Genomic DNA, 26,332 nt, shown 5'->3' on the forward strand with positions numbered 1-26,332 from the left:
ACGGTCAAGAAGACCGGATGGAAACGACAGTGGTCACATCGGGACGTTACCCGAGAGCAATCAACGCTCCACCTCGCGGGAGACAACCGACACACCCAAAGTATCCAAATCAATGAAGGTACTGGTGGACATGAAAAATGTGTCTTTTATTTTACAGAAGACACTAAACAGGCTTTTGGGCCAACCCCATCCACGGCACCAGTCATCTTTCCTCTGACGGAAGTGGGCACATCCCCAGAGGAGGAAGGATCGTTGCACTTAAAGACCAGTTGTGCTTTTGTGGCCAATGGGCCAGCCACGTGCCGTGTCGAGAGGGCACAGGTGAGCTACAGGAAGCATTGTTTACCCCACCAAGAGTCACCCGCTCTCTTGTGACAGGCAGGTGCAAGGCCACGGGAGCCAACACTGTACCTTTTGACGGGGGGGTGGGGTGGCCATGACCGGTCCAGGCTGATCTCCTGGGTGGTTCATAAGGTAAATCTGTAAAGACAAGTACATTGACTAAAAGATCAATAATGCAATTTTATAGTACTTTTTTTGATTTGTGTTTCTTTGAATAAATATTGGGCAAGAAAATCCCGGAACCCAAAGAAATTTTCAACCTGGATTCCACTAGGTCTGGGTTTGGTTTACGAGTCATAATTTTGTGTGTTTTATCAATCTAACGCTTTCGCTCGTTTTCCTGAAAACTCCCATGGACAGGCTCTCTCAGAGCTTGCTGACTCTTCCAAGGTGACCTCCAGCAACCACAAGGCATGGCCGTGCTGGAAGGTTCTTCCAGTCTAACGTGTCCTGCATCCAAATGGGACCGACCTAGCTCCACCCCTCTTTGATCTGCACAGCCCAACCAGACCAGAGCCTGCCCTCTGACCAATCTCATCTGAGGGCTGCACCTCAATCCCCCAGACGATGGTCACGTTCCCTTCTCTTCCTTACAGACACGCACCCTCTTCTTACCCCTATTTTCCAGCCGCCGCTCTCAGCGACCCCTCCTTCTCTCTCCATCACCTCATCCATTCACGTTAAGTCCATCTTAACTGTCTTCTTACTGTTCTGTGGACACGTCTACTCTTTCTTCTACTCTAAATGAACTTAGAGTTTCTCTAAAATATAGCACATGAAATAAGTTGTGAGGCCGAGATCGTAGTGTGCCCACAACATGGCAGCAATGAGCGTGAGGGCTTAAGTGGAGGCCATTAGTTTCTCTGTATTGGTCACACGTTATCTCGTGTCCCGTGAATCTTGATGCACTTTGCATATGCAAATTTAGTAACTGCTTCTGCATCCTCAGTGCAAGTTCCGTTCATGGTTATGAAGGCCCTGAGTCATTTTAGGTTTCTTCCAAAAAGATAATATATTCCAGGAACATTATCACACATGCTCGAACCGTGTGGGCACAAAGCTGTTTCGACCTGCTGAACCATTTCAAAACCACATCTTCTTGGATCGAGGGGCCTCCGTTCAACGCTGTGTGTCATCCTGGACCAACTGAAAGAGCCACGGCCAGATATTCCGGCGCGTATCCGCTGCCAGACGCCTGCAGACGGCTACCAAATCGCACTTGGAGGGGGCAGCTCACCGTGCTTTGTTTTGAGCCTGTCTTTATGCAGATCATTTAGACCTCATTTAAACTTGCAAATTGGGTGGAGCAACCTTCAAAACGCTGCGCTCTGCTGCAGGAGAGGCGTCTCTTACGATTTTCACATCCCAAAGAGAAGAGCGGCGAAATGCAACGTGAAACGCAGCACAGAGTTGCTGTAATGTATTCGGTCTGCTTGGCTACACGTGCCTCCGCTGGCATGTGTGGCTGGTGAACCCTCCCCTCCGCAGCCCTGGTTGAGCTGGATGTTTCTCCTCTTTGAACTCTGCCGTGGCTCACCACAACCCGTCGGCTGGGGCTCTTGCGCCCTCAGACCTCCAGCCGTTCCCACCCAGCTCCTCCAAGTCTCACACTTTTTGGTGTTGGGGCTGCACGCGGGCATTTAAATTGGCGGCCGCTATCAATGTTCAAGGCCATTTCAACTGAAGTCTCCGGGAGCACTTTGTGTACAGATTCTCACCCAGCTCGCATCTTGTCTAAGGAACGGTTAGCCAGGGTTTCAGTCTGAGGATTGTCTCAGAACTAAAACAATCTACCAGCAAGGCGATCGCAGCAGCATCTAGCCCAATCCCGGAGCAGACACCCACACCAGCCAGGGGCTTCTGCCGACCACATGAGACAGCGGGACCACACAGAAAACACGTCCCAGCCCTTTGCTTCCCGAAGCGTGGTCCACAGACCAGCAACGCCGGCAGTGTCTGGGCGCTCGTCGGAGATGCGGACTCTCGCGTTCTCATGAGACCCCAGGTGGCCCGGGTACGCGCTGACATTGGAGAAAGCCTGTTCCAGACATTCCCGTCCCTCTCGTCTAGCACGCTGTGTTCCCACAGACAGTGATTTCAGAACACTGCCCGAGTGTGTTGATGCCAATAAATAAATGTGTGGGAGGAGTTCCAGACTGAGCGGTTTTACCCGAGATCTAAGAATTCCACACGAGTGGAATTGACAGCAAGTGTCAGCAGGTGAGCCGGCTACTATTTTAAACATATAAAAAAAAAACAGTAGTGCTCATGAAATGTGACTGGAAAAAATGAAACTCCCAACTGCTAATAGAAAGACATTTTGAAACTTTCCTTTTTTCGTGAAACCCTCTGTAGGGTGCACAACCGAGCCCTTCCTCCCTTGAACGTAAGTCACCCCGAACAGCAGTTCGGGTGAGCGTCAGCCAAGAATCCGAGATGTTTCCGTGAGCGATGACCGGCGTGCCCCTAAACACGCTGCCATGGGAGACACGCGGGCTCCTCTCTGGCTTCATGAGAGTCCGGGCCGGTGCTTCCTTCTCGGCTGCCGACCCCATGCCGTGGGCCCTGAGCCCCCTCCCGTGGGACGTGACATGCGAGGCGCTGAACTTGGCGTTGGGGAGATGAGACGCGGCCGGCGCTGGCCTCATCAGCAGCTTCACCCCTCAAAGCGGAGGCGCATTCTGCTCCAAACGCTCCTACTCCGGGTCCATCTGCGACGTGCCCCTTACTGGTAGCCGATCAGAGGACTCCTGATAAGGACGTATTTGACACTTCATTCTCAGTGGCCATTTCAATACACTCTCCACTTCTCGTCAACCTTGATCTTCAAGGTCATTAATGCAAACCCTTGGCAGAAGGTCCTGCTTTGGGGAAGGTAGATTTCTGGCATTGATCCAGCTGGTTTGTTTTTTTTTTTCTTTATAAAAATCATTTCATAGGCAACTCAGGGTCACATGGAAGTAAGCACATGGCATGATCCGAACCCATAACCACGAGGCTACATGTAGGCGGGGTTGATCCGTGTTGGTTCTTCCACATCCGCGCCTCTGTCGATTTACTGGGGACTGGATCAATCCGCTCCTGGTTCTGAAGGGGCTTCCTCCCCACACCCACCTCTCCCCGGATATCAGGTAATCAACACGACGCCCTCCCGGCCCTTCCTGCAGAGTTCATCTCGCCAAGTTTCCTGTTCTCTGCCCTCGAGCCTACTGAAGAACGGCTCCCTTGCCCTCTTGCTGGCCACCCGCCCACTTTATTTGCGAAAGGGCCGGAAGCTGGCTCGTGGGGGGCACGCTCGCTCCTTCTGCAGGACCTGCCCCACATCGCAAAGCTCCTCCGAGGTCCAGAGCGGGGCCGGACTGTAGAGAATGAGGCTGGCTGGCCCTCGGTGAACTTGGATGCCAGCGGCAAAGACAGAAGGACCGAGTGCTGCTGCCCAGGACCGATCTGTAAACACCAGTTTGATGGGAGGAAGATGAAGAGTCAACCCTAATGGTGTGGCTCAGTGGACTGAGTGCTGGCCTGGGAACCAAAGGGTCACCGGTTCAATTCCCAGTCAGGGCACAAGCCTGGATTTCGGCCTAGGTCCCCAGTAGGGGGATGTGTGAGAGGCAACCACACATTGATGTTTCTCTCCCTCGCTTTCTCCCTGCTCTTCCCTCTCTCTAAAAGTAAATAAATAAAACTTTTAAAAATAAAAAAGTCATTTGTGACTTAAAAAAAAAAGAGCCAACCCTAAGACAAGTTAGGTGTTCTCTCATTTTCCTCCATATCTTCCAAAATCCTCCATCAAAGGCTGGCGATCCGGGGGCATTTCACATGCCCCTCACATCGAGGTTTGCCGACCTCTGGTTACGTCACAGGTACAGAAACGGAGAGAACGGGTGCTCAGCCTCTGCTGAGATGCAGCTGCGCAGCCACCTGACGGCGGGGAAAGTGCGCAGCCGCCACACTGTCCGGCTCTGGCTGGTGCTGCCGAGCACCCTCGGCCGTGAGCCGAGACGGAGGAGCGATCCAGAATTCCCAGAAAGCCCTGACGAGCAGCAGCTGAGAGTGGAAGTCAAGGCTGCCCTTGCAGGCTCACCTCTCTGTTCTCTCCCGATAACTACCCAGACGGGTATCCCGATGCGTGGGTTGCCATGGTGACTGAGGAGGGGAGGCTGCAGTTACAGAACATCCTCCTAGGCACACACCAGAGCTGTCACATACACCGCTCCTAAGAGGCCAGGCGGGGTGGGGGGCGGCAGGACGGGCACATCCTGGGATCAGAACCCAGCCTGCAAGTGTCTGGGAGTCACAACTGTCTCCCAGACACTGTGCTTGTGCCACCCGAGACCCTCGAGGGGCCGTGACTCCCAAAGCACGTGTTCCGCTGAGGAAGAGGAGGGTCCTTACGAGGGAGGTGGGGAAAGGTTTCTGGCAGCAGCAACTGACAACCTGAGAAACACACGAAACACCTTAAAATACCGATCACAGAAACAGAGTGTAAAGTGATACGCCCGTGAGCTGACGCCGTGGGAGAGGAGAGGAGAGGAGAGGAGAGGAGAGGAGAGGAGAGGAGAGGAGAGGAGAGGAGAGGGTGCTCTGAATGCTAATCTACAACAAAGGGATCGGGGTGCATTCTGAATCAGGAACATTTGGGGAAAGTTCACAGAACAAGCACCGGGAGGGGATGGATGAGCGTGAACAAAGGGGTGACGTGTCCACATGTGGTTGTGTGCAGGGTCTCTGTGGCAGCCTCGGCCAATGACGGGGTGAAACTGAAATGACACAGCGACTTGCCAGGGTAAGCAGCAAGGGGGTTCCGGAGCCCAAGCAGCAAGGGATCCATCTGGGAGGTCCGACCGCAGCAAGGCGGACGGCGGGAGCAACCAGCCCGGGGATGGGCTGCTCGGGGCAGAGAGGAACGGAGGGGGGCTGGGAAGCAGGACTCGGATGGATGACACAGCGGGGTGAAGGGGTGCTCTGTGTGCATGGGGGTGGGAGTGGGGAACAAGGGTGGACCCAGAGATCACGGCACAGCCAGCTGAGCATGCAAGGGGACAGGAACTCAAGTGACTACCCCCAGGGTTCAAGGACCCCTCCCAGAGAGTCAGCTTTTCTGAGAGCAGAAAGACGCCCAGTGACCACAGGGGTGCAGCCGCACTCCCAGTGACTCCCTCTCCCCGCCCCCCCCCCCGGTGGCTTGTTAGGCCTCGGGCGTCAGCTGGGCAGCGCCCACACCCCCCGAGCCGCCGCGATGCTCTCCACGGACACTGCCGCCGGCTGCCCCACTCACGAGACCCCTCCTGTGACCCGACGCCTACACGTAACCCTCTTCCCTGAGGTCCAGCCCCTGCATCTGGCGCACCACGAAGTGTTCTCTGCCTGTTCAGTCTGGTCGCAACTCTTTCCAGCTCAGGTGCCACGGCTCGTCCCTCCTTTCAAAGCTGTAGGAGCTGCCATCGAAATGGCCTTTTTTTGACACAAACCGAGAGTCTCAGAAACATACTTTGCTGGTGACGGGAATAAGGGGGTGTGATCTCAAAGGACGGGCACCAGGAAGAGCACCTTCGGCGCTGCCGCCGGGGGGGGGGGGGGGGTGGGGGAATCTGCCGCCCCGGTCCTTCCCTCAGCTGCAGCCCAGGGAGGGTGGCCCGGCCGTCACCCTCCTGGCCGCTCCTCCGACCTGGCCAGGCTGTGTCTTCCAAACCCACCAGCCCCTCAAACAGGAAAAACACTAGCGCCAGGATCCACTGTCCTGTCTGTGTAGCGACCAGCAGCCACCAGGCTGCTCGGACCTCGGGGCTGTACCAGCCCACCTGGCCGGCGCCGTGGTCTCCTGATACAGCGCAACACCAGCTCACCATCCCTGGCTCTCGTAGCTCTGCCCGAGGCCTCCGTGAGATCGCTTCACACCAACCAACCAACCAACCAACCAACTTTGGCCAACTGTTTTACAGAGAGCGTTGACTTGTTTTTTTTTTTAAAGTAAGGAGGGAAGTGTTTTTAAATGCTCACAAAATCGCTGCAATGTTCCCACTCTCCCTAAGAGTTCCCAAGGACGCACTGGCCAGTAGTAAAGTCCGAACTCTCCGGGACCAGAGGGACACGGGCCTCCGTGCTTCCGTGCGCAGCGCATGGGGCGGTGTCCGGAACGCCACTCTGCTTTTCTCCGGACCCCGGGTCTAGCCCAGGAGTAAGTGGCCTGCACAACCCCTCCCACGACGGAGCTAAGGGAGCCCTCTGGCCAAGCCCGAGCCTTCCCACCACGCTCCTCGGGGAGAGGGGAGCACGTGTCTTCTCGGATGTTAAGGAGAAGACCGCCAGCCCGAACCCCTGGGGCCGTCCGGGCCAGCGCCCGGCGAGAGCAATGCCAAGGAGCTTCCTGACTCGCTTGTTCTCCTTAGCCTGCGCACCCCCGCAGCCTTTCTCACCGGAAGGAGACAGTGGCTGCAAACTTCGTGCCTCCCACCAGCTCCAGCTAAGGCGTGTGGAGCCGGACAGGAGACCAAGGGCCCAGGGCAACAACAGCCCGAGCCTGAGTGTGTGAATGTGGGAAAACCATCCTGGCGCCCTGAACCCCGATCTGCTCAGCTGTGCAGCCGGCACGACAGCAGCTAGTGCGTGTGGCACTACCATAAGCCTGGTAAGGGGACAGGTGCCTCAGGCAGGCCGCCCCTCACCTGGAGAGCCCCCTCCTTCCTCTGATGGAGAGGGGAACTCCCCCCACCCCTCGCCCCCCACGCTGACGGCTCTGCAGTCAGTCGGCCCTATTGGCTACATGTCACCGGTTTCCTGGGAGTGCCTCTCGCTCTGCCCCGTTCCCCTGAGGAGCAACGTTCACACTCCTGTCCTTCAGTGAACTCAAAAGCGGGCGGGCTCCCGATCGCCAGGCGCCCAGGACGCCGTCTCTGCCCGTCCGACTGCCCCGCATGCGGCCAGTCGAGGGGCTGACCCGCTGTGAACGCCGCCACGGGGGCTCCACGGGGGCTCCACGGGGCTGTGAGCGCGCGCTGTGAATGAACCGGCCGCCCTGCCCGGGCTCTGGACCACAGGGGCTGTTTGGGATGCACTCCCCCCCCCATCGCTCTCGGCCCTGTGTGACATAGGTCACGGACCCCGCGGGCCCTCCCGGGATGTCTCTCGCTGCACAGAGCGCGCGGGGGCGTGTCCGTACCTGGCCTAGTTGTGATTCTTTGCGTGGCTTCAGGATAGACTGGAGTATTGGGGAAGATAAAAGCTGCGCCCCCTGCGGACAAAAGGAGAGACAGAGCAGGTGAAGGTCTTCTGCAGTGGTCGCCTGGGTCCCTCTCAGCAGCAGCGCCCACCTGCCCTGCCCTGTGACCATGAGAAGGGAGGGGCCTGCGGGAACCTGGGGGCCGGGGACCGAGGGCAGCACCCGTGTCGGCGGCAGGTTCCAAAGAGGGAAGCAGACACGAGACTCCCCCCCAAGCCCCTCTGCTCAGCAGGCGTCCTGCCTGGGTTGGGACCGCACAGCCTCTTGCAGGAGCTTGTTCCGGTGTCCCCACCACACGCCCAGCCGTCTCCGTTGACGACAAAAGTCTGCGGTGCGTGTTTTCATTTCGACATTGCCCGCTCCCCTCCCCAAATCAACACCCTGTAGACCATTTCACGGAGCCCTTGGGACGTAGCACCAAAGAATTACAGGTACTTTGTGGAAGAATACATAGATCTTATTAAACATGAATCCGCATCTGCATTCCAGTGAATGGTCTCCCTTTCTGTCTCTCGACCAACAACACCATGCACGCATTAGCAGGAAATGATCCTTTTTTTTTTAGCTCAGTCCTTTTGGGGGTGGTTGTCCTGGTGGTGGACTGCTTCTGTGCTTAACAATAACAAAAATAATGAAATCAGAGATTTCTAGAAACTTTCACTCACTGTGTTTTTTTTTTTAAATGACCGTGAAATCACCAGACAATACATATAGCACAAAGGTGTTTCCTAAGAGGGGGAAATTACTTTATCTAAGTTGCTTGTTATTTCTGGCCACAAGGCCATTACTAGGCTAATGAGTATAACGGACATTGAAAAAGTATCCTACCCACTCAAAGCACTTTTTTTTTTACTTTAGATTAAAAGCACGATGTTTTTTTCGGAATGCTGAGGACCAAGATCAAGTAGCAATCTCATTGCAGTACTCAAACCTGGGCTCACGTGATACATTTTAAAACAAAACGGCAAATATCCAGCTGTGGGAGGGCTGACCCGGAGCTGGCTCACTGGCTCGCTGGCTCACGGCGGGTAACCTAAGGCTCGCTGGGCCCTGATGGCTGTGTCCCCAGCCCCATGGGTGGGGGCAGAGGGTCTGTGCAGGATGAGAAGTGGGGGAGCGGCCTGGGGCCACGCGTGTGTAGGTGTGCGGCTGCCCGCCGCAGGAGGGAGGAAGCAGAGGCCAGCCTCGGGCACACGCGGCCGTGGGAAGCTCAGCCTCCACTGTGACCCTCCGCTGGGAGAGGGGGCGGAGGTTGGCCTGGATGAAGCACTACCTTACACTCTGCTAGGCTCAGGCGAAAACTAAACAGTCAAGTAAAAGGTAGACTCTGTGGTTAGAGAGAGAGGAGCGGGTATCCGGTTAGTAACTCGGTGCACATCCTCCAAAACAGTAACACCGCTTCCCCCTCCGCACACGCTCCCAGAAAGTCCCGGCGTCCCCGCCGCCTGCCTTTCGCCAACGTGCAAAGTCTGTGCCCGAAGATTAAAGTCAAGACAAGTGGCCTAAAACTCGACCCACGAGGGAAAAAATAGAAGTTCTGCTGGTCCTAGTCAACACTCCTTGAAGGGTAAAAACGAAGGAGGAGGAGGAGGAAGGAGAAAAAGAAGAAGGTGGCTAAGGGCCCCTTTCTATCGAACAGGCTCTTAGCGTCTGCGGTCAGCATGGTGCGCACCTGGGGGCCAACGGGAGCAGGCTGGAACCCAGCCAATGAGAGCTCAGGCTGCGGCGGAGGGCCACTCCTGCACAACCTCCCGGTTAAAAGCTCTCGGTGGTCAAGGAAAGTGGGGAGTGCGCAGGAACCAAAGGGCGCCCCCTGCCGCTCGGCCGTGGTACCTCCAGCACCGAGCCTCCTACCTGTCACAACCCCTCAAGCGCCCACCCGAGCCGTCTGCCTTCCCGCTGCACTGACCGTCCCACGCGCCACCTCGACAGCAGCACGCAACTTGTGGGCGGGGCCCTACACTGGTCCTGGGGGGAGGGGCAGGGCCAGCATTACCTGTGTTTCTGGCATGCATTAGCCGTGGAGAGTTTTGTAAGGCTTTATCAACATCGTCTGAAGTCAAATGTGGAAGAGGAGCTACAAAACAAAACAGCAACATCAAAATGAAAAAAAAAAAGAGAAAGAATTACCTTCCTTAAAAAAAAAAGAAAGAAGAAAGAAAAACACGCCCCCAACCCCCGCTAACATCATGGGCTGCATGGAAATCTCTCCGTGGCCCTGCCACCTGTTAGCGTGTTAAAACCTCGAGGGGCACCCACGGGCGACTCAGGGAGCGCGTGGTGGGGACGCCAGGCAAAGCATTGACGCCGGAGCTTCCGCCACCCCACGCTCGCCCCGCGCCCACCTCTCCCGGACCCTGCTTGACGTCTGGCACACCACAGCGTGCGGCAGCCTCGGGGGGTCCATGCCTCTAGGTGCCACTGTGCCGTGCCCATCCGGCGAGGCTTGGCCGCGTCTCGTGTGACCAGGTGGAGACGCCCCTCATTGCGTGTTCACGTGGGGCCCCGGTTTAGCTTTAGGGAAGGTGGACCCCTACTCCCCATCCTGTGGGAGCCTTTCCATACGTCTCTAGTGCCTCTGGGGCGCCGGGGAGACTAAATAACAGGTGACCGGGTAAAGCCTCCTTTCCCTCTGACCTGCTCGTCCAGGGGGCCCTGGGGGAGAAAGCAGGAGGCTAAGGCGGCTTTCTGGCCCCTTGTGCTGCTGCTGCTGCTGCCCACTCTGCAGCGTGCGTTCACTAGGTTCTCGCCTGCTAAGCAACCGGCTCTCTCAGACCCAGGGTGGGGGTTGGGGTAGGGAGGGTAGGGTGGAAAGGCGCCGCCGCCGGACGGTGGGACGGAGCCCCGCGGCGGCAGTGACCTCGGCCCTGAGGGGGGGGGGCCGCCTTACTCTCTCTGAGGTAGTGGAGGTGGGAGAGGAGGATGTCGGCGTTGTAGCTGGGCGTGAGCCTCTGGAAGTCGTCTTTGGTCATCTTGCACAGCTCCTTGCCGTCGATGTTCTGGAAGAGCACGACGTCCACGTCCGGGAGCCCGTACTCTTTCACCGCCCACTCCAGCCACTGCCGCACGTGGTCCGTGCTCCACAGCGTGGGATCTGCAAGGGGAGGGGCACGGACCGGGTCAGCTCCGGGAGGCCAGTGTCCAGGGCAGGGGCAGGTCTCCACTGGGTGTCCCGCCGGCCACAGCCCCCCGCGGCTGTGCCCAGGGCGGGTCCTGGAGCCAGGCTCCGGGAAGCCACAGTGGGGGTGGCGGGGGTGGGGGGGGAGCCCCAGAGCAGGTCTGTCCTTGGAGGAACTGCTCCGCGGGCTTCAGCTCATTCACCCGACCTGCCCCTCTGCGGCTCATACACTCTCAGGTTTTCTGTAGAGATGGGGGTCGGGTATTCTTTTTTTTTCCCGTTTATTTTCATTTTAATTCATTCACTTAAAATCAATACCTACAAATCGAAAACTCCCTTAGAAAACCACCGGCATCTTTCTATGAGATCATGAGCTAGCAACACGTATCAGGCAGATGCTAATGACAGATTCCAAAAAAACCCTAACCGGTATTTATACCAAACACTGAAAAACACTGACCACGGAACTGGGAAGAAAGTGTCGGTTTAGTCACACCCAAACCCCAGCACCGGCCGGGGTTTACGTTTCTGAAAGGGAGCTGTCAGTTACCCGCCCGTCCCGCAGAGAACTCGTCCCGCCGCCGCCAGCTCACACCTGCAGGGGCGGGGCTGGCCGGGACTCCCATTCCACAGCTGTGCGCCCGGGCGCCCACAGGATGCAGGCCGCGTCTCATCACGCTCCGCTGCCGGGGCAGGGAGGGGGCCCCGGGAGGGTCTCGAGGCAGGGCCCTGGGGAGAAGGAGCCGGCGGTGCCCAACAGAATCGCCAACGGCCTGGGGGCTGGGCACGCAGGGCGCTCCCTGGCAGGTGGGCTCCTCCCTCGGGCCCCTGAGCTCTGAGACACTGGGCGGGCGCAGGAGCCCAGCGCTGGGAGCCCGGCGTCTGCCAGCTGGCGGCGGCCTCCCGAGGCTGCTTCTGTTTATCCTGTGTGTTCCACATGGAAAGTGAGAGCCCCAGCCTCGGCCCGCAGGGGTCATGCAGGCCAGGGCATTCCGGCCGCAGGGAGTGAAAGATCCTGGTGTGGGAATCAATCATCCCTTTAAACCACGTTTTAGCTCATCGAACCCGCTTGGAGTTGCTCACGTGCCAGGCTCCCGAGTGGGACGTGTCGTGTGCGGTGGATTTTACGTTCCCCGAAGGGAGCAGCGGCAGCGATGGGAAACCGGCAGTCACAGCACCGCGGTCCTCTCCCTTCCCTCCCTTCTGTCACTCACTCCTTCCCTTTCACACCTTTCCCTAAATTAAATGCATGGGGCCGGGTTGGTTGAGAACATTATTTAAGTTTCACATGCACGATTGTATGACGCATCGCCTGTGTGTTCTACTGAGCCCCCCACCCCCCAGACCCGACGCCCAGTCTCCTCCCGTCACTGCGCACTTGACCCCCTGGGCCCGCCTCCCCCTCCCCGTCCATCCCCTCTGGCAACCGCCACGCCGTTGTCTGCGTCTGAGAGTCTGCTTGTTTGTCTTGTCTGCTGCTTCTGTCTGATAGTCCGCATGCGTGAAATCACATGGCTCTTGTTCCTTATCTTTTTTTTTCCTAAGATTTATTTATTTATTTATTTTTAAAGAGGGAAGGGAGGGAGAAAGAGAGAGAGACATCAATGTGCAGTTGCTGGGGGCCGTGGCCTGCAACCCAGGCATGTGCCCTGACTGGGAATCGAACCTGCGATGCTTTGGTTCGCAGCCCTCACTCAATCCACTGAGCTACGCCAGCCAGGGCTTTGTTCCTTATCTTTTTTAAGAGAAAGAAACCATTCGAATCCAGAACCACCTGCCGCATCGCACGCCATCCCACGCGCCGCAGAGCGACCGCCGCAGTGGGGGCTGGCGTCGCGCCCACACGGGCTTGCGCATGTTTACCGAATCAGCTGGATACTCTGTTTTGTGTCCTCACAGCGAACACGAGTGCTGTCTGACTGGCTGTGGCTCTCAGCACTGTGCTTTCACGATGTGTCCCCATTCATGCACAGAGGTACAGCCGGCCATTTAAGCAGCTCTTGGGCACTCCCCATAGGAACGCGTCCGATTGGCTGATTGGCGGACACCCCCAGGTCTACCCCCAGTGCACACGTGGAGGAACCCCCACGGGGCCGCAGCCTGGGGTCCACGCTGGAGGAGTCACGGGGAGATGGGAAACCTGCTGCCGCCACCGGGCTCACCTGCGGATGTGAGCAGCCCGGACATGAGGGCTGCGGAACGCTCCCGGCCATTCTGACGCACAGCCCAGGTTCACACCCCCTCCTCCAGGGCCTCACCACTCAGAGGCTCAGGGGCATCGCCATAGCCTGGGAGCTAACTGGAAATGCAGAGTCCCGGGTGCCACCCCAAACCTGCAGAATCAGGGCCTGCATCTTCACACACCCCTCAGATGACCCATGTGCACACCATGCTCTGGAAGCTCTGGCCCGGGGCGTGTACCTGGGTGTGCAACTGCCGGCTCCCAGGGCACATGCATCGTCAGCTTTACCAGTTGTACTGGATTTCAGCCTCCATTCTAGCATGCACGCCCTGGCCAGCAACCAGTGCACGGCGTCTGGAGGCCGAGGGGGACCTGGCTCCCTGCACAGACAACAGCATGGGCAGAAACTCCAGGGGCCGTGCAGATGGGAAGGTGTGCCTGCCCTCCTGTGACTGCCTGTGACTCCCCAACGTGGGGACACTTGGTCAGTCTGAAAACCAACGTGGGCATGGAAGTGCGGCTTTCTCCTGCCCGGTGGAGTTCCGGTGGTGCCGGGTCCCTGGATCAAGGCTCTGCTTCCCGGGACAACATGTTCGAAACCCCAGACTCTTCTCATGGGTCTTTTTTCTACTTTTTTCCTCACGACAATCACGAGTCCTCCGAGAGAAACGCGTGGCACGGTGGCCTCGGACGCCCTCTCCTCAGGCCGCCCCCGCCCTCGGCTCTGGGCAGAGGGGGCAGCTGCAACCTCTCGGACGGAGCCTCCCGCTGGCCGGCCGGCCCCAAGGCGCCCCCTCTGGACTCCACCACGAGGCCCCAGCCCAGCTCTGCTTCTCTCTGCCCTGTGCTGCTTTGCCCTTACCCGCCCAGGAGGGCCAGGTCCTGGGGGGCTGCGGCCTAGAAATCCGTCCTTCCCGGGAACCCATTCTCTCCTCTCAGTGGCAGAACCGGGTGCTGTAAGAACGATACACATAAGCCCCGGCTGGTGTAGCTCAGTGGATTGAGTGTGGGCTGTGAACCAAAGTGTCGCAGGTTTAATTCCCAGTCAGGGTACATGCCTGGGTTGCAGGCCATGGCCCCCAGCAACCGCACACTGATGTTTCTCTCTCTCTCTCTCTCTTTCTCCCTCCCTTCCCTCTCTAAAAATAAATAAACAAAATCTTTAAAAAACACACGATACACAAACAGCCCCCTGACAGTCACCGGGTTCGAGTTAGAATGGTAAAGGGACATCGCTCCCCTCTGTCGATGTGCCTGTTCCTTGCTGCCCCTCCCCAAGCCAGGCTGTCCTGGCTCGTTCCATTTTCCTTTAAGAAAGTCACGTGCAGGACCCTGGGGACCGGTTCCTCAATCGGTTTTGCTGGTGTCTCTGCAACTCTCACGTGGAGCCGCCGGCGAGTTCGCCGGAGCTGCCGGAGGGAGAAGCATTGGGCCACACATCTCCAATGGCTTCTTTAAAAAAAAAAAAAATAGGCGCATAGAGCCTGAACCAAAAACCCCTCTTCTAGAAGTTTATCCTAAGGAAATAATAAAGGATGTGGGAAATGATTTATTTTCGAGGATGTGGACAACACTGGAAACACCCGAAAAGTCCAGCAGAAACAGAACTGGCTGGGTCGTGGTGCCTTCAGGAATGTTCCGGGGACATTCAGGAACTAACGCTCCCGCTGCTGAGTGGACTTCCTGACCCGCACGAATGTCCGAAGTAGAGTAAACTTAAAAAGTCTGAGAACCCGGCGGCAGAATCATGACGTTTTGCAAAGACACATACGGACACCCAGGGAAAGCCTGTGTGTGTCGGAGGGGGTGGGGGGCGGGTGGGCAAGGGGCGATGGGTGTTTCTGCGGAAAAGGTGATGGAGATTTTCAGGGGTTTTTTTCCTTTTTCACTAAACGATATCTTCTACTTTTTTTCCAAACAAAAAGCAGATAACACTTAGGTTAAAATTTATTTACAAAAAGAGTATTCTTCTCTGCGTTTCCAAGTCAAAATCAGGTCTCACAGAGGATTAAGTACACATTTATGGGTGTACTTACGAGTCACAGTGTTTTTATGTGAAACTTCCTTCTCGGAATAGAACTGCAGTCTCGCTTTCCTACACAGTTCGGTGATGGGAAGGGCTTCCCTGGGGAAGGAGAAGGTCGCACAAAGCCGGGCTGTTTCCGGGTCCGCCCGGGCTCTGGTCCCCATGCCCCTGCCCTGCAGGTTCACGATCCACGACCGAAGAGGAGACAGGGCCGCTCCAGGGGGTGAATGAGGACGCTTGTTTCCCACCCGCCCACAGGCCCCTTGTCCCAGGGCTGCTCTCTGCAGACGCCGTAACCGAGAACAGTTTGCAAGGGGCAGGCCCACGCTCCTCAGCGTGGAGCACCTGGCCCTGAGTTCCATGGTCCCTACTGTCCTCCTAGTCCCTCCCCAACCCCGCTGTCCACAGCCACACGCCATCGGCTGCCACCCTGAGCCGACACCCCACGCCTACGCCCACGGCACCCACTGCTCCTTCCTCCTCCTCCCTTCACCTAGACTCGCCCTCTCCTTTGGGGGTCTGTCCCTCTTGGCTCTTGAGCTGGAAGCAGCACCTACAGTGAACCTCTGGGTGGGGGAGCAGTAGCAAGACCGGAGGCCCAGGCATCGCCCCGTGACAGCCCCCGCTGAGTTCCGCCCCCTCCCTGGGCCAGGCACGGGTGCCGCGGCTGTGCACAGAGGGTTTTTTAGGGCTCGGGTCAATGTGCTGGGGATCAGCTCACCCTTCAGCTCCACGGAGAGCCCAGCAGAGTCTCTGGGTCTCCTCCAAGACCCCTGGTGCGTCAGCCACGCTTGCCTCTGTCCCCCTGCCCTCACAGGGGGGAGCTCCCGAGGCCCCCCGAGATCCCACAGGCCTGGCTTCCTTCCCTGACCCACCCTCTGCAGGTGAACAAGGGCGGGCAGGAGGCAGCAGCAGGAGCCCCAGCGACGCAGCACCCTCGCCCAGGCTCAGACGTGCCAACCACACTGGCTGCCGCCTGGCGGCAGTGACACGGGGAACACGTCACCTCACCTCACGACCTACGGCTGAGCCCAGCCTCCCTTCGCACGGAGAACTCGATACTCTGATAGGAAAAGGACCGAGCTGAACTGAACTCGGGTGAGAGCCACCGGGCACCTCCCTCCCACGGGCACAAGCACTCCAGGGATTCAGAGGCGGCCGAGGAGAGGACACGCTGGGAACCTGCCCGGGGAGGTGGCTGTGGCGAGCACCACCCTCGGAGCAGAGCGAGGTCTGTGTCTCCGAGCGAGCGGTGTGTGCGGAGAGGGCGGGCCCCGCAGCCCCCAGCCAGGGGGACAGGAGGAGGTTTCGCCAGGGGTGTGTGGCGCAAGGCTGCACCAACGAAAAGGACTGTGGCCGGGAGCAGGACAGAGAAGCCTGTCAGTTTAGGGGAGCAGCCGGAGCCCAGCTTCACCCCCACAGAGGCGTGGGGGGTACCTGATGTGCTGAGGGAGATGTGAGGAAGTGGGCCTGGCTGCAGGGGGGGGTGCGGATTTACAAGGGCTCCCCGCCACAGATATGGGGATGGAGATAGAAGTTGGGGTCCGACCAAGGGGAGCCTTCAGTGTCTTGCTAATAAGGCTGGACTTCATGGTCTAGGAATTTCAGAGTCACTGAAAAATACGTGAGGAATCAAAGAACGCTTTACATGGCATCAGGCACCACAAACGGGGTGAGCAAATGAATGGCTTCACCGGGAGCCGGAACACCGGGATTTGGGTCTGACTGGCCCATTCACCAGGTGTCAACGAGCACCTCTCCGGATCGCGTTTTCTTTGCCGGCGGGTAACGAGGCGGTGCACTGCTAGGGAAATGGAAACGTGACCGGGAGAGATACCGCGTGTGAAAGCACTCTGCCAACAAGACGTATTGCAGGGAAACGGCGCACCCTCACGCCGGGCTCCACAGTGCAGACTCGGCTAAAAGGAAACAATCTATTACCACGGGGCAGCCTCTGCCGTCTACACACAAACATCTGATTTATCCTCGCTTTATTTTGGGACGCGTTTGGAGGTGCCTCTGTCAGGTGCATCATGAGCCCCTGCAGGGGAGTCGGACTGTTCTCAGCCCCGCGGTCCGATTGTTCTGAGAACCTGTGTGTCATCATCACCCCACGCTCGTGGGCGTCCCCGTGGCGAACCCCCGGGTACCGGGGGCGGGGAAGGAATCCATCTCTCCCTGAAGCCTCTGAGTTGTGTCTTAGGTTACATGGTGAACAGCCCAGCGTTGTAGGAAGGCCATGCCAGTGAGCGGGAATTGAAAAAACAAACAAGAGTGCAGCACAGAGTTTCTGGAGTTGCGCTATTCCGTGTACGAGGGGCTACGGAGGGGGCAGGGATTCCCGGCCGCTGGACTCTGACCTCATAGAGTGCTGCTGTTGCCGGGAGGATCTGAAGTAGGTATTTAAATTAGCTGAAGGACACTGCGTGGCTGAAGGCGCGGTAAACCTTCACGGAACAAAAGCCCTCACACAGACCGTCGCCTGGTTTCAGAGACTCCCCGGGGGAAGGGACGGCAGGGAGCATGAGCAACAGCTGGGCTGGTGATGATGAGGGCCCTGGGTGTCCTTTTCCCTGAACACCGTCATTGCAAAGTACTGGCTTCCAGACAGAGAAATCACCCTTGATCCTGAAAAAACAAACACCTTAAAATAAAACGTGTCTCTAAGACGCACCACCACCCTGCGAGGTCCTTGTTTGTAAAACCGGGCGCCTGACGAGCCTGCCAACCTGCTGTCCCAGACGCTCAGGAGTCTGCAAAACGTTCCCATTTCGCCTCCGCCTGGGGACGGACGGACTGCACGTCTGGAAGGCGGGTCCTGCAGAGAGAACCGGCTTGGGTTTGAGCGTCAGCCCACCCGAGAGCGAAACGTGGTCTCTGCACAGCCCACCCTCAAGGCTGCTTCTGCAAGTCTCGGCTTCCACACGTACGGGGGGTGGGGAATGTTACCATTCCAATCACTATCGATTTCTAGTTTCATCACACTTCGGCCAGTGAAGGCGGTCACAAAACTCTGCTTATTGTTCACATCGGTGGTTTCTTTGTGAGGTTTCTGGAAATGCATCTCGAGTGTTTAAGAAACTGCAGGGTCTCTAACGGTTGGGTGCAGGTTTCTCTAAATAACCACTGCACCGAAATTGGTAACGTATATATGATGTTTGTGTGATCGACTTAGCAATGACCGAGAGAGGCGAATGAAAACCTCTCACTCATGTGGACTTGCCCACCTCTCTTTCCAGTTCTCTGTGTGTTGGGAGGCTGTGTGACTAGCCACATGCAAGTCCCTCACCGTTACGCATTTTTGTGAATGTGATCTTTTTTCATCATGTGATTATCCTCACTTATCTCCAGGAATGCTTTCTATTTCCACGACTGTCAGCTCTGTTTTGATTAGAATTTGACGAGTGTGTCTCACGCCGTCCGCTTGCCGTTACACGTTTTTGTGAATGGCACGTGACAGACTTGAGGGTGTTTTTAGGAAATCCTTCACTTTCTGTCTCTAGTAGCAAGTTTGCTCTACTTGAGTTTGTTGTTACTGGTTTATCTGGTTTCTATGCTTTATTTTGTGCTTTCCATTTACCTGGCTTTGTCTGCTCTTTATTTCGCCTTTCCAAACGTCTGAATAGATTGGTCTACTTTTTTTCATTTCTTTTTTTTCTTTCTCCACTGCCTGGGCTGTTTAACATTCTGGCTCTATTTCTTTACTTGTTAATCTTGAAGCAAAATACCTGTAATCATCAAATACACCCTGTTCCACCCCAAAATGCAAGGAATGTAGAAATCTCGAACCCCTGCCATCCATCCCTAATCATGCATGATAATGGTGTCCAGGGTTTTCATCCACATTCTTGCTGTGCTCCCCAGCGAGGAGCTCAGGGTGGTCCTGTTACTGCCATTTCTCTTTAATTTGCCCGAGGATTAGCCAATTCCATCACTCTCACTTCCTTCTTCTTCCTCACCCCTTTCCTCTAGGACCCCTTTTCTTTCCCTGCTTATTAATTCTTTTCTCATTTCCTGAACTGGGAGTAAGTTAGCAACAGACTCTTTGTCTTTGAAAGAATCTTTACTTCACCCTCGATTTACACAGTGGATGAGACTGCACGCTGATAAACTTGCTTCCTTGGTATTCTCGTGAAGTTTATTTGACTCACCTAGAGGCGAGTTTTCTGCTGTATCCTACAGAGCCCACTGGCTTCACGCAGCTACTAAACGGGTCTCTGGCAGGCAATAAAAAGGTCAGGAGCCCAGGAGAGAGCTAGAATTATGTCCGTCTCTCCCAGGTCACCGGGGATTTCCTTCCGCCGCCCTCTGGGCCCTGCGTTGTGGTTGGGGAGGGCGCTGCCCCGAGAACCGTCACTGTTTTCAGAAAGTCCGTCTTTTCTCTTTCGTCGGCCTGAGCGCCCTGGGTCTCTGCTCTTCTGCGGCCTCACCAGAGGGTGAGCGCTGTGGACTGATTCTTATTCCTCCTCCCCTGGCTGGTGCTTCCCCACGTGGAAAATGGTCTTGCTCGTCAATTCTGGAAAAGTCGGCTTTCATCTCGTCAAATGTTTCATCTCTCTCATTATCGATTTCCTCCTTTCTGGAACTTCTATCAGGTCAGCGCAGGACACGGTCATGAGTCCTTCCTACTCTTGACATTTTCTTGTATTTTCCATCCCTTTTGTCACTGAGCCGTTCTCTGAGGACAGTGTCAACTCTTTAATTCCCTCGTCAGCTTTTTCAGATCCACTGTTTAACTCATCCGAGTTTCTGATAATCTGTGAATCTTTTTGTGTTTCTAGGAGTCCTGTTTCTCCTTCGAAATTATTTGCTTGTTTCCATATTGCCTTGTTTCTCTCCTTTTTTGCTTCCTTTTTCTATGTATCTCATCATTTTAAAATCTACTTGCTTAAGCCCTGGCTGGCGTAGCTCAGTGGATTGAGCGCGGGCTGCGAACCAAAGCATTGCAGGTTCGATTCCCAGTCAGGGCACATGCCTGGGTTGCAGGCCATGGCCCCCAGCAACCACACATTGATGTTTCTCTCTCTCTCTCTTTCTCCCTCCCTTCCCTCTCTAAAAATAAATAAATAGAATCTTAAAAAAAAAGAAACTAAAGTGTTAAAAAATCTACTTGCTTAATAGTCTCTATCCTATACTTCAATTATCCAACGTTCCTGAGAGTTTAATCACGTCAAGTGTTGTTTTTGCTGAATCTTGGTCTGGGTAGACCATTCCCCCCTATTTTTGTATCTGGGGTTACAGAGGCGTCCTCCAGTCTTTATCTGCAGGAAACGTGTGAGGCTCGGAGAGAAGACACGTCTCTCCAGGAAGATTCTGTACGTCCTTCCGTCAGGTGTCCAAGGTCATCATGAGCCATGGCCACTTTGCCCTGGTTCATCTCTCAGCCCCGGGGGTGGCTCGAACTCACTCTGGGTGCACATTGTGTCTGAGGGCTGGGGAGGGACTTGGGCTCAACTCCTTGCTGTGTGCGAGGCCAAGGCCTTGTCTCCTGCCCTTAGCTGACCTTTAAACCCCAATCTCGGTGTGCCACAGGCACGGGCTCCCCGCCCCCACGCACGCCACCAAAGATGCCCCGGCACCAGCGTGAGAATGGGCCGCTCTGTTCTCAGCACCCTCCTTGTCTTCTGTCTCTAAGGAATTCATTTCTTCCCAGTTTGGCTTTGCATGAACGGGACGTTCGATTCTACGTAGCACTTCCAGGTGCTCTGCACAGAGAATGTCTCTGGTTCCTTCTAAGTTCAGTATTCCACTAGAGGCAAGAGCCTTTTCTGCCCATTTTTTCTACCTATTACTGTAGAACTTTTCTACTTTTGAAGCAGTCACCAACCTAGGTCAAGTTATACTCTGTTTTGTTCATTTGTTAATTAATCGATTACCAGTGACAAAGTACACATGTGAACGTGTGTAAGACCCTACAAGAGAGTCACCAGCTCCGAGGAGGCGTGCCTGCCCTCCACGGGCTTGAGGAACCACCGTTCCGTTGTGCGTTTTCTTCAGAAAGGACACGACCAGGTGGCACTCGGTGGGCCCCGCACAGGTCCTGGCCATTCCGAGGCGCCACCGTGTCTTCCCGGAGGGGGCCGCCCTCCACTCTTGCTGCGCGCTCCTCTGGGTTCCGGGTTTTATGTTTCTTCGTCCGTTTCCCCTGCTGCCTGCCCTCCGGTGCTCGTGGACAGCCCTGCACGTGCGCACCCTGTTTTCCATGCGGAGGGACCTGTTCCACGTCAAAGCTTCTCCCTGCGGGGTCTTCTTTCTCTGTCCCTGAAATGGTGGCGTCCCCGGAGTTCTGTCCTCGGTCCCTCCCCTCCCCTGACTCCGGAGGTGACCCTGGGCATTCTGTCACCTGCCCACGTGCGTGCCCCATCCATCGTCCTGAGTCTGCCGGAACTGAGCTCCGTGGCTTAAAGCAACAGACAGGTCAATACCTGTCTCACAGTTCGGGGGGCTGGACGCCTGAGACCCCGGTGCTGGCAGGGCCACGCTCTCTCCGAGACTCTGGGTAGGGTCCCTCCCGCCTCTCCTGGCTGCTGCCGGTGGTGACAACCATCCTCGGCACCCCTGGTCCTGCAGCCCCGTTCCCCCCTCCCCACCCCAGATCTCTGCCTCTGCTGTTCCATGGCCGTCTCCCTGTGTGTTCTCCTCATTTTGCCCCTGTGTGTCTGTGTCCAAATTTCCCTTTGGAAATGGACACTCGTCACTTTATGGAACCCACCCTAAGGACCTCATCTTGACTTGATTAACGCTGAATATACTCTAGTTCCAAGTAAGGGCGTGTTCAGAGGCACTGGGCGGGGGGTAAGGCTGCACATGTCTTTTTGTGGGGGCACCCTTCCACGTGTGCCGCGTGCCTGTGCCTGTTGATCCCGCTCTGGCACCCAGGGCTCTGCCCCTCTGTCCCCAGCGCCTAAGCAAACGGGAAGGAAGAGCAGCGACTGTCTGAGGAATCCCCACCCCCCAGGCACTGTTAGTGACCCTCCCGTGTATTGTCTTACTGAATCCATTCAGCACTGTATATAGTAGGCGTCACCGCCACCCTTATTGTGGTGCCAAGAAAACAAAGAACAGTGTGACTGAGTGACTGCCCAGATCCCAGAGCCAGAAACCAGCAGCGTCTGGAGCTCACGGGTATGACTCCTGATAAAGGGCGCTCACCCTGAGCTCCCAGCGGGCTGCTGGGCTGGGCTGTGGGTCTCTCGGGTTTCTTAAACACACAGGGAACCAAACCAAAATCACCAACCTCAAACTTTCTTTTCTGCATCCATCAACATCCCCCTGGCCAGCCATGCCCAATCTAAGCTCCTTTCAGTTCCCCTCTTCCCTTTGGGTTTTAAGCAGAACAGGTCAACCACGGCCATCACAGAGACGTAAAGGCGCTGAGCAACACGGAGACGATTCTGAACTTCTCATCTACCCCCTCCTTGTTCCCTTCGGCGTCCCTGGAAAAGGCCACTCCGGCATCTCTGTGACACCACCGCCACACTCTCGTTCCACCGCCCCACCGCCCTGCGGCCATCCCTAGGTGCTTCCGAGAGTCCAGACGGGGACTCGAACTCGGACTCTGGGGGCGGACAGACCGGGCCAGACCCTGGCTCGCCAACGGCTGGGACGTCCTGCCCTCAGTGTCCCGGGGTTTGGTCTCTCCACCTGCAGAGAGAACGAGCAGCACCTGAGAGACGGGGGCCGTGGGGGTTAATGAGGTGACACCTGCTTCACACACACAGGCGGCCAGAGGCTGATGGCAGCGCACACTCACGACAGACGGGAGCTGCCGCCGTCTCGGTCTGTGGGACTTGGGTCACATGTGAGTCCCCAAGGAGTCCCCTCGGGCGCTATTCAGCTGATAGTTTAAAACTACAACTGACCCTGATGTTAGGGTTTAAGTTTTAGCTGCTTTGCTTGTGTAGTTACTTGAGTTACGTGGAAGGGATTTAACCAGAAGCTTCCAGAATCACGAACTATGATGCAGAGAGAGCAGGACAGACCCTCAGGAGTGTTCAGTGGCACAACAAAGGACAAGAGAGAAATGTGTAGTTTTTGACGTCAGAGTCTTCCAGCACGAACACACAAGGCCCGGGAGTGGCTCTGCCCTCACCCGCCTGCTCGCGTGTCCCTGGGAAACCCGTGCCTCCTCCGGAGGGCTCGGCTCCTCGAGTGTAAAGGCAGAGGCCCCTGAAGTAGCTGTCCACCTGACTGGGTCGGGAAGCCAGACATTCAGTGAACATCATCCTTAGCATTTACACTGGTAGCCTGAGAAAGCAGCGGGCCTGCCCCTCAGTGGGGGGAGTCCCGGGGTTCCCTGGGACCCCCCTGCAAGAGATCAAAAAGGTGGGGGAAGAGAGGACCGGAGCTGTCTGCCATCTGTCCATCCTCTGCCGGCTCTCCTGCCTCGGGGCTCGGCGGAGCATCACACGGTCGGTGCTCCCGGCTCGGGTTCGCAGACAGCAGACGGTGGGCTGCCAGACTCCTCGGCCGCCCTAACCGCACGGGCCATGCCCCGAGATAGATAGACAGACAGATAGATAGATAGATGATAGATATTGTGTGTGTGTGTGTGTGTGTGTGTGTGCGCTCTCGTATATATAGACAGTGGGCGGGGGAGACTGGCTTTGTTTCTGTGAAGAACGCTGACTAACGGACAAAGTTGAGCAAAGACCATCCAGAATCTTGCGACTCCAGCTCCCGTGATTCCGGGATTCCCAGTAACTAAGTCTGGATTAGCATCAGTAAATGCCCATTCACCGAACTCCGCTTGCCGCTTTGCCTGGTGACTAAGGAAGCAAAGGACGCGATCACCAGCCCATGAAGCTTATCATGGTCTAAGGGAACAGACAGGCTTATAGGTCACCAACTCTACCAGGATGAAAACACGAGGTGCTGGCCGCCTGGGCGTGGTCAGGGGGGTGGGGTGGTACTCTTCTATGATTCGCCAGTTGTCGTGTTCACACCACAGCTGGAGGTGCCACATGCGGGCAGGGTCCGGGGAAAGCGACTCGGGCCCTCTACCTGGGTGGGGACTCGAGACCCTGACCGCACAACCGCCAGACGGCAAAGGCTCGCGCTGGGCACCAGGTGTCTGTCCGCGCCGGGCGCTTCTCCACTGCAACCCACTCTCTTTGTGGAGGGCGTGACGGGCGGCAGGCTGGTGAAATGCGGTGTCGCAACGGCGGCAGGAAGACACATGTGGCAGGAAGGCCCTGTCCCCAGCCTCGGCGGGACCTGAGGGTCAAGTCCAGGGATTCTTCTCGGAGAAGACCATGGCCTTCCCCGTGGCACTTCTATATGCAAACAGGAATTGCTGCCCCGATGACTCTTTCTAGCGCGGCTGCCAGGAAACCCAAAGCCGCGCTGGAGGCTTAGCGGCAGCACCGTGGCCAAGCTGTGGTCAGAGCGGCTGCGTCCTCCCTTCCCGTGACCTTGGCTTTCCACTGACCTTTAACTGCCTTAACGCTGACCCCTCATTTCTTTCTTTCTTTTTTTTTTAAAGATTATTTATTTATTTATTTTTAAAGAGGGAAGGGAGGGAGAAAGAGAGAGAAACATCAATGTGCGGTTGCTGGGGGTCATGGCCTGCAACCCAGGCATGTACCCTGGCTGGGAATCAAACCTGCGACACTTTGGTTCGCAGCCCGAGCTCAATCCACTGAGCTATGCCAGCCAAGCGCTGACCCCTAATTTCTACTTGAACGGTCATCTGGTTCATGTGTTTACCACTAGTCTAGTTCACAGGGCTTCTCCCCTCCTTCGTGGTCTTAGATGGGGCACCCGATTTAAATAAGGAGACAGACGCAGTATAGAATATAATTCTACAGTCTACAATTTAGAAACAAAATAAAGTGCTGTCATAAAAGACTTGGTACGATGTAAAAGAAGCGATTAAGTTCCCAAGAGATCAGGGACGGCTTCCCAGACAGGGTGGATTTCAGAGCCGCCCTGAAGGATGTGAGAAGGATTTGTGGGCGCAGAAAGGAGGAGGGGCGTCCGCTCGGTGGCGGGGACAGTGCGCACGCAGGAAGACACTGGGCTGCGGCCACGCCCCGCAGCAGCGCTGGAACCCAGCGACGTGCCCGGAGGGCAGGGTGTGGCGCCGGAAAGCGGGGAGGTGCAGAGGGGTTTAGGGGTCAGATCAGGAGGGGCGCAGAGGAAGCCCTCCTGGACTAGTCACGGTTGCACTCATCTCGCCCCCCAGCTGTCTTGAGTCACCGGCCTGAATCATGCGCCGGAGCTCAATCACACACCCCCCAGTCGTGAGCCGCATTGTGTGGACGGGTCTTATCTGCCTCGGACAGCCGTGGGTCATTTCCTCTGTGACGGGCGTGAGCGACAAGTGCTCGCTGAGCACTTCTTGATTTGAGCAGAAGTTCCCCAGCGTGGAGGGTCTGAGGAAGACACCGCACGCATGGCTTCGCCCATGTGTGTCTGGGGGCCAAGAAGAGGGCGTTTGCAGTTGCATAAAAGTTTTAATTCATGGCGACTGGAACACGGAAAGCGCTCGGTGCATGAGTGAGTGAATGAATGAATGAATGAATGGAGTAAACCAATGAGGACATGTTCGCGGCAACTCTATCTCCTCCATCTCCGAGATTTCAGATTACCACAAGGGCTTGTGCTCAAGGTGGATATTTAGAAAACAAGTAGAATCTTTGAAAAGCTCAATGCTTTACCACCCATCGGAGGGAATAAAAGCAGAGAAAAAGAAAAATCTTTCCAAATAATGTCAGCTGCTAAAACCAGAGGCCCCATTGCCTTTGGGGCAGCGTTTTGCAACTTCGGAGAAGACCGTGCCTTCCTCTTTGGGAGCGCCACCAGTTAGCACATCACCGAGCACGCCGTCCGTGCCGGGGAGCCGACAGCGGCTGCCCGAGGCCCGCCCGGCACATGCAGGGGCGGCACCGCTGATGGCAGACGCTCCACGAGACACGAGACTTACGTCCCTGAGAACATACTGGTGCTGTCGTGTAACACAGGGACCCGCCGTTTCTAAACACGGACCCATTCCGCAGCCTTGGCGAGGCAGGACTGGACACACCCGGATGTCAGATTCCAGCCCTGCACCCATGTCGTCTCGGCCGTGCATGAGGACACAGCCAAATGCGCTCGGGCCCGGTCGTGTGCTCGCCCCCAGGGGCCTGAAGGGAGCTCAGCGTCGGTGCCGAGGGACGCGGTGGAGGTGCTTCCTAGGCTCTTGTACTGCGTTCACCCCGTGTCTCCGACGGTCCCGGATGCCCCCGTGCACCCCTTGACCCACGGCCTCCACCAGATTTACTGTGCCAGCCAAGGACAAGCCCCAAAACACATCTTCAGGGAGGAGCTTTAGGAAGACAAAGCTCCTTCCTACCAAATGGCTGATGATGATGGTGATGATGATGATGATGATGATGATTCTTCTCATTCTTCTTCAAACATCGATGGGAAGCTGTTATTTCCTATTCTTCCTTTTGCCATTCC

The 26,332-nt window shown here is 56.4% G+C and overlaps 1 protein-coding gene across 5 annotated transcripts in view; it reads right to left on the reverse strand.

Annotated features, from left to right (window-relative positions):
* Positions 1-26,332, reverse strand: part of ERG (ETS transcription factor ERG) — a 223,214-nt gene that overhangs the window by 9,973 nt on the left and 186,909 nt on the right. For 3 of the 5 annotated variants that reach the window (XM_028504517.2, XM_036017436.1, XM_036017437.1), the window contains 4 exons: positions 10,452-10,655; positions 9,558-9,638; positions 7,502-7,573; positions 412-480 (listed from right to left, as the gene is read on the reverse strand). In XM_028504517.2, the coding sequence (XP_028360318.1) occupies positions 412-480; positions 7,502-7,573; positions 9,558-9,638; positions 10,452-10,655 (426 nt within the window). The remainder of the gene's footprint in view (positions 1-411; positions 481-7,501; positions 7,574-9,557; positions 9,639-10,451; positions 10,656-26,332) is intronic. The other 2 variants (XM_036017438.1, XM_036017439.1) reach the window with 2 other exon arrangements.

This window comes from Phyllostomus discolor, chromosome 2, assembly GCF_004126475.2.
Source record: "Phyllostomus discolor isolate MPI-MPIP mPhyDis1 chromosome 2, mPhyDis1.pri.v3, whole genome shotgun sequence".
Lineage (NCBI taxonomy): Eukaryota > Metazoa > Chordata > Mammalia > Chiroptera > Phyllostomidae > Phyllostomus > Phyllostomus discolor.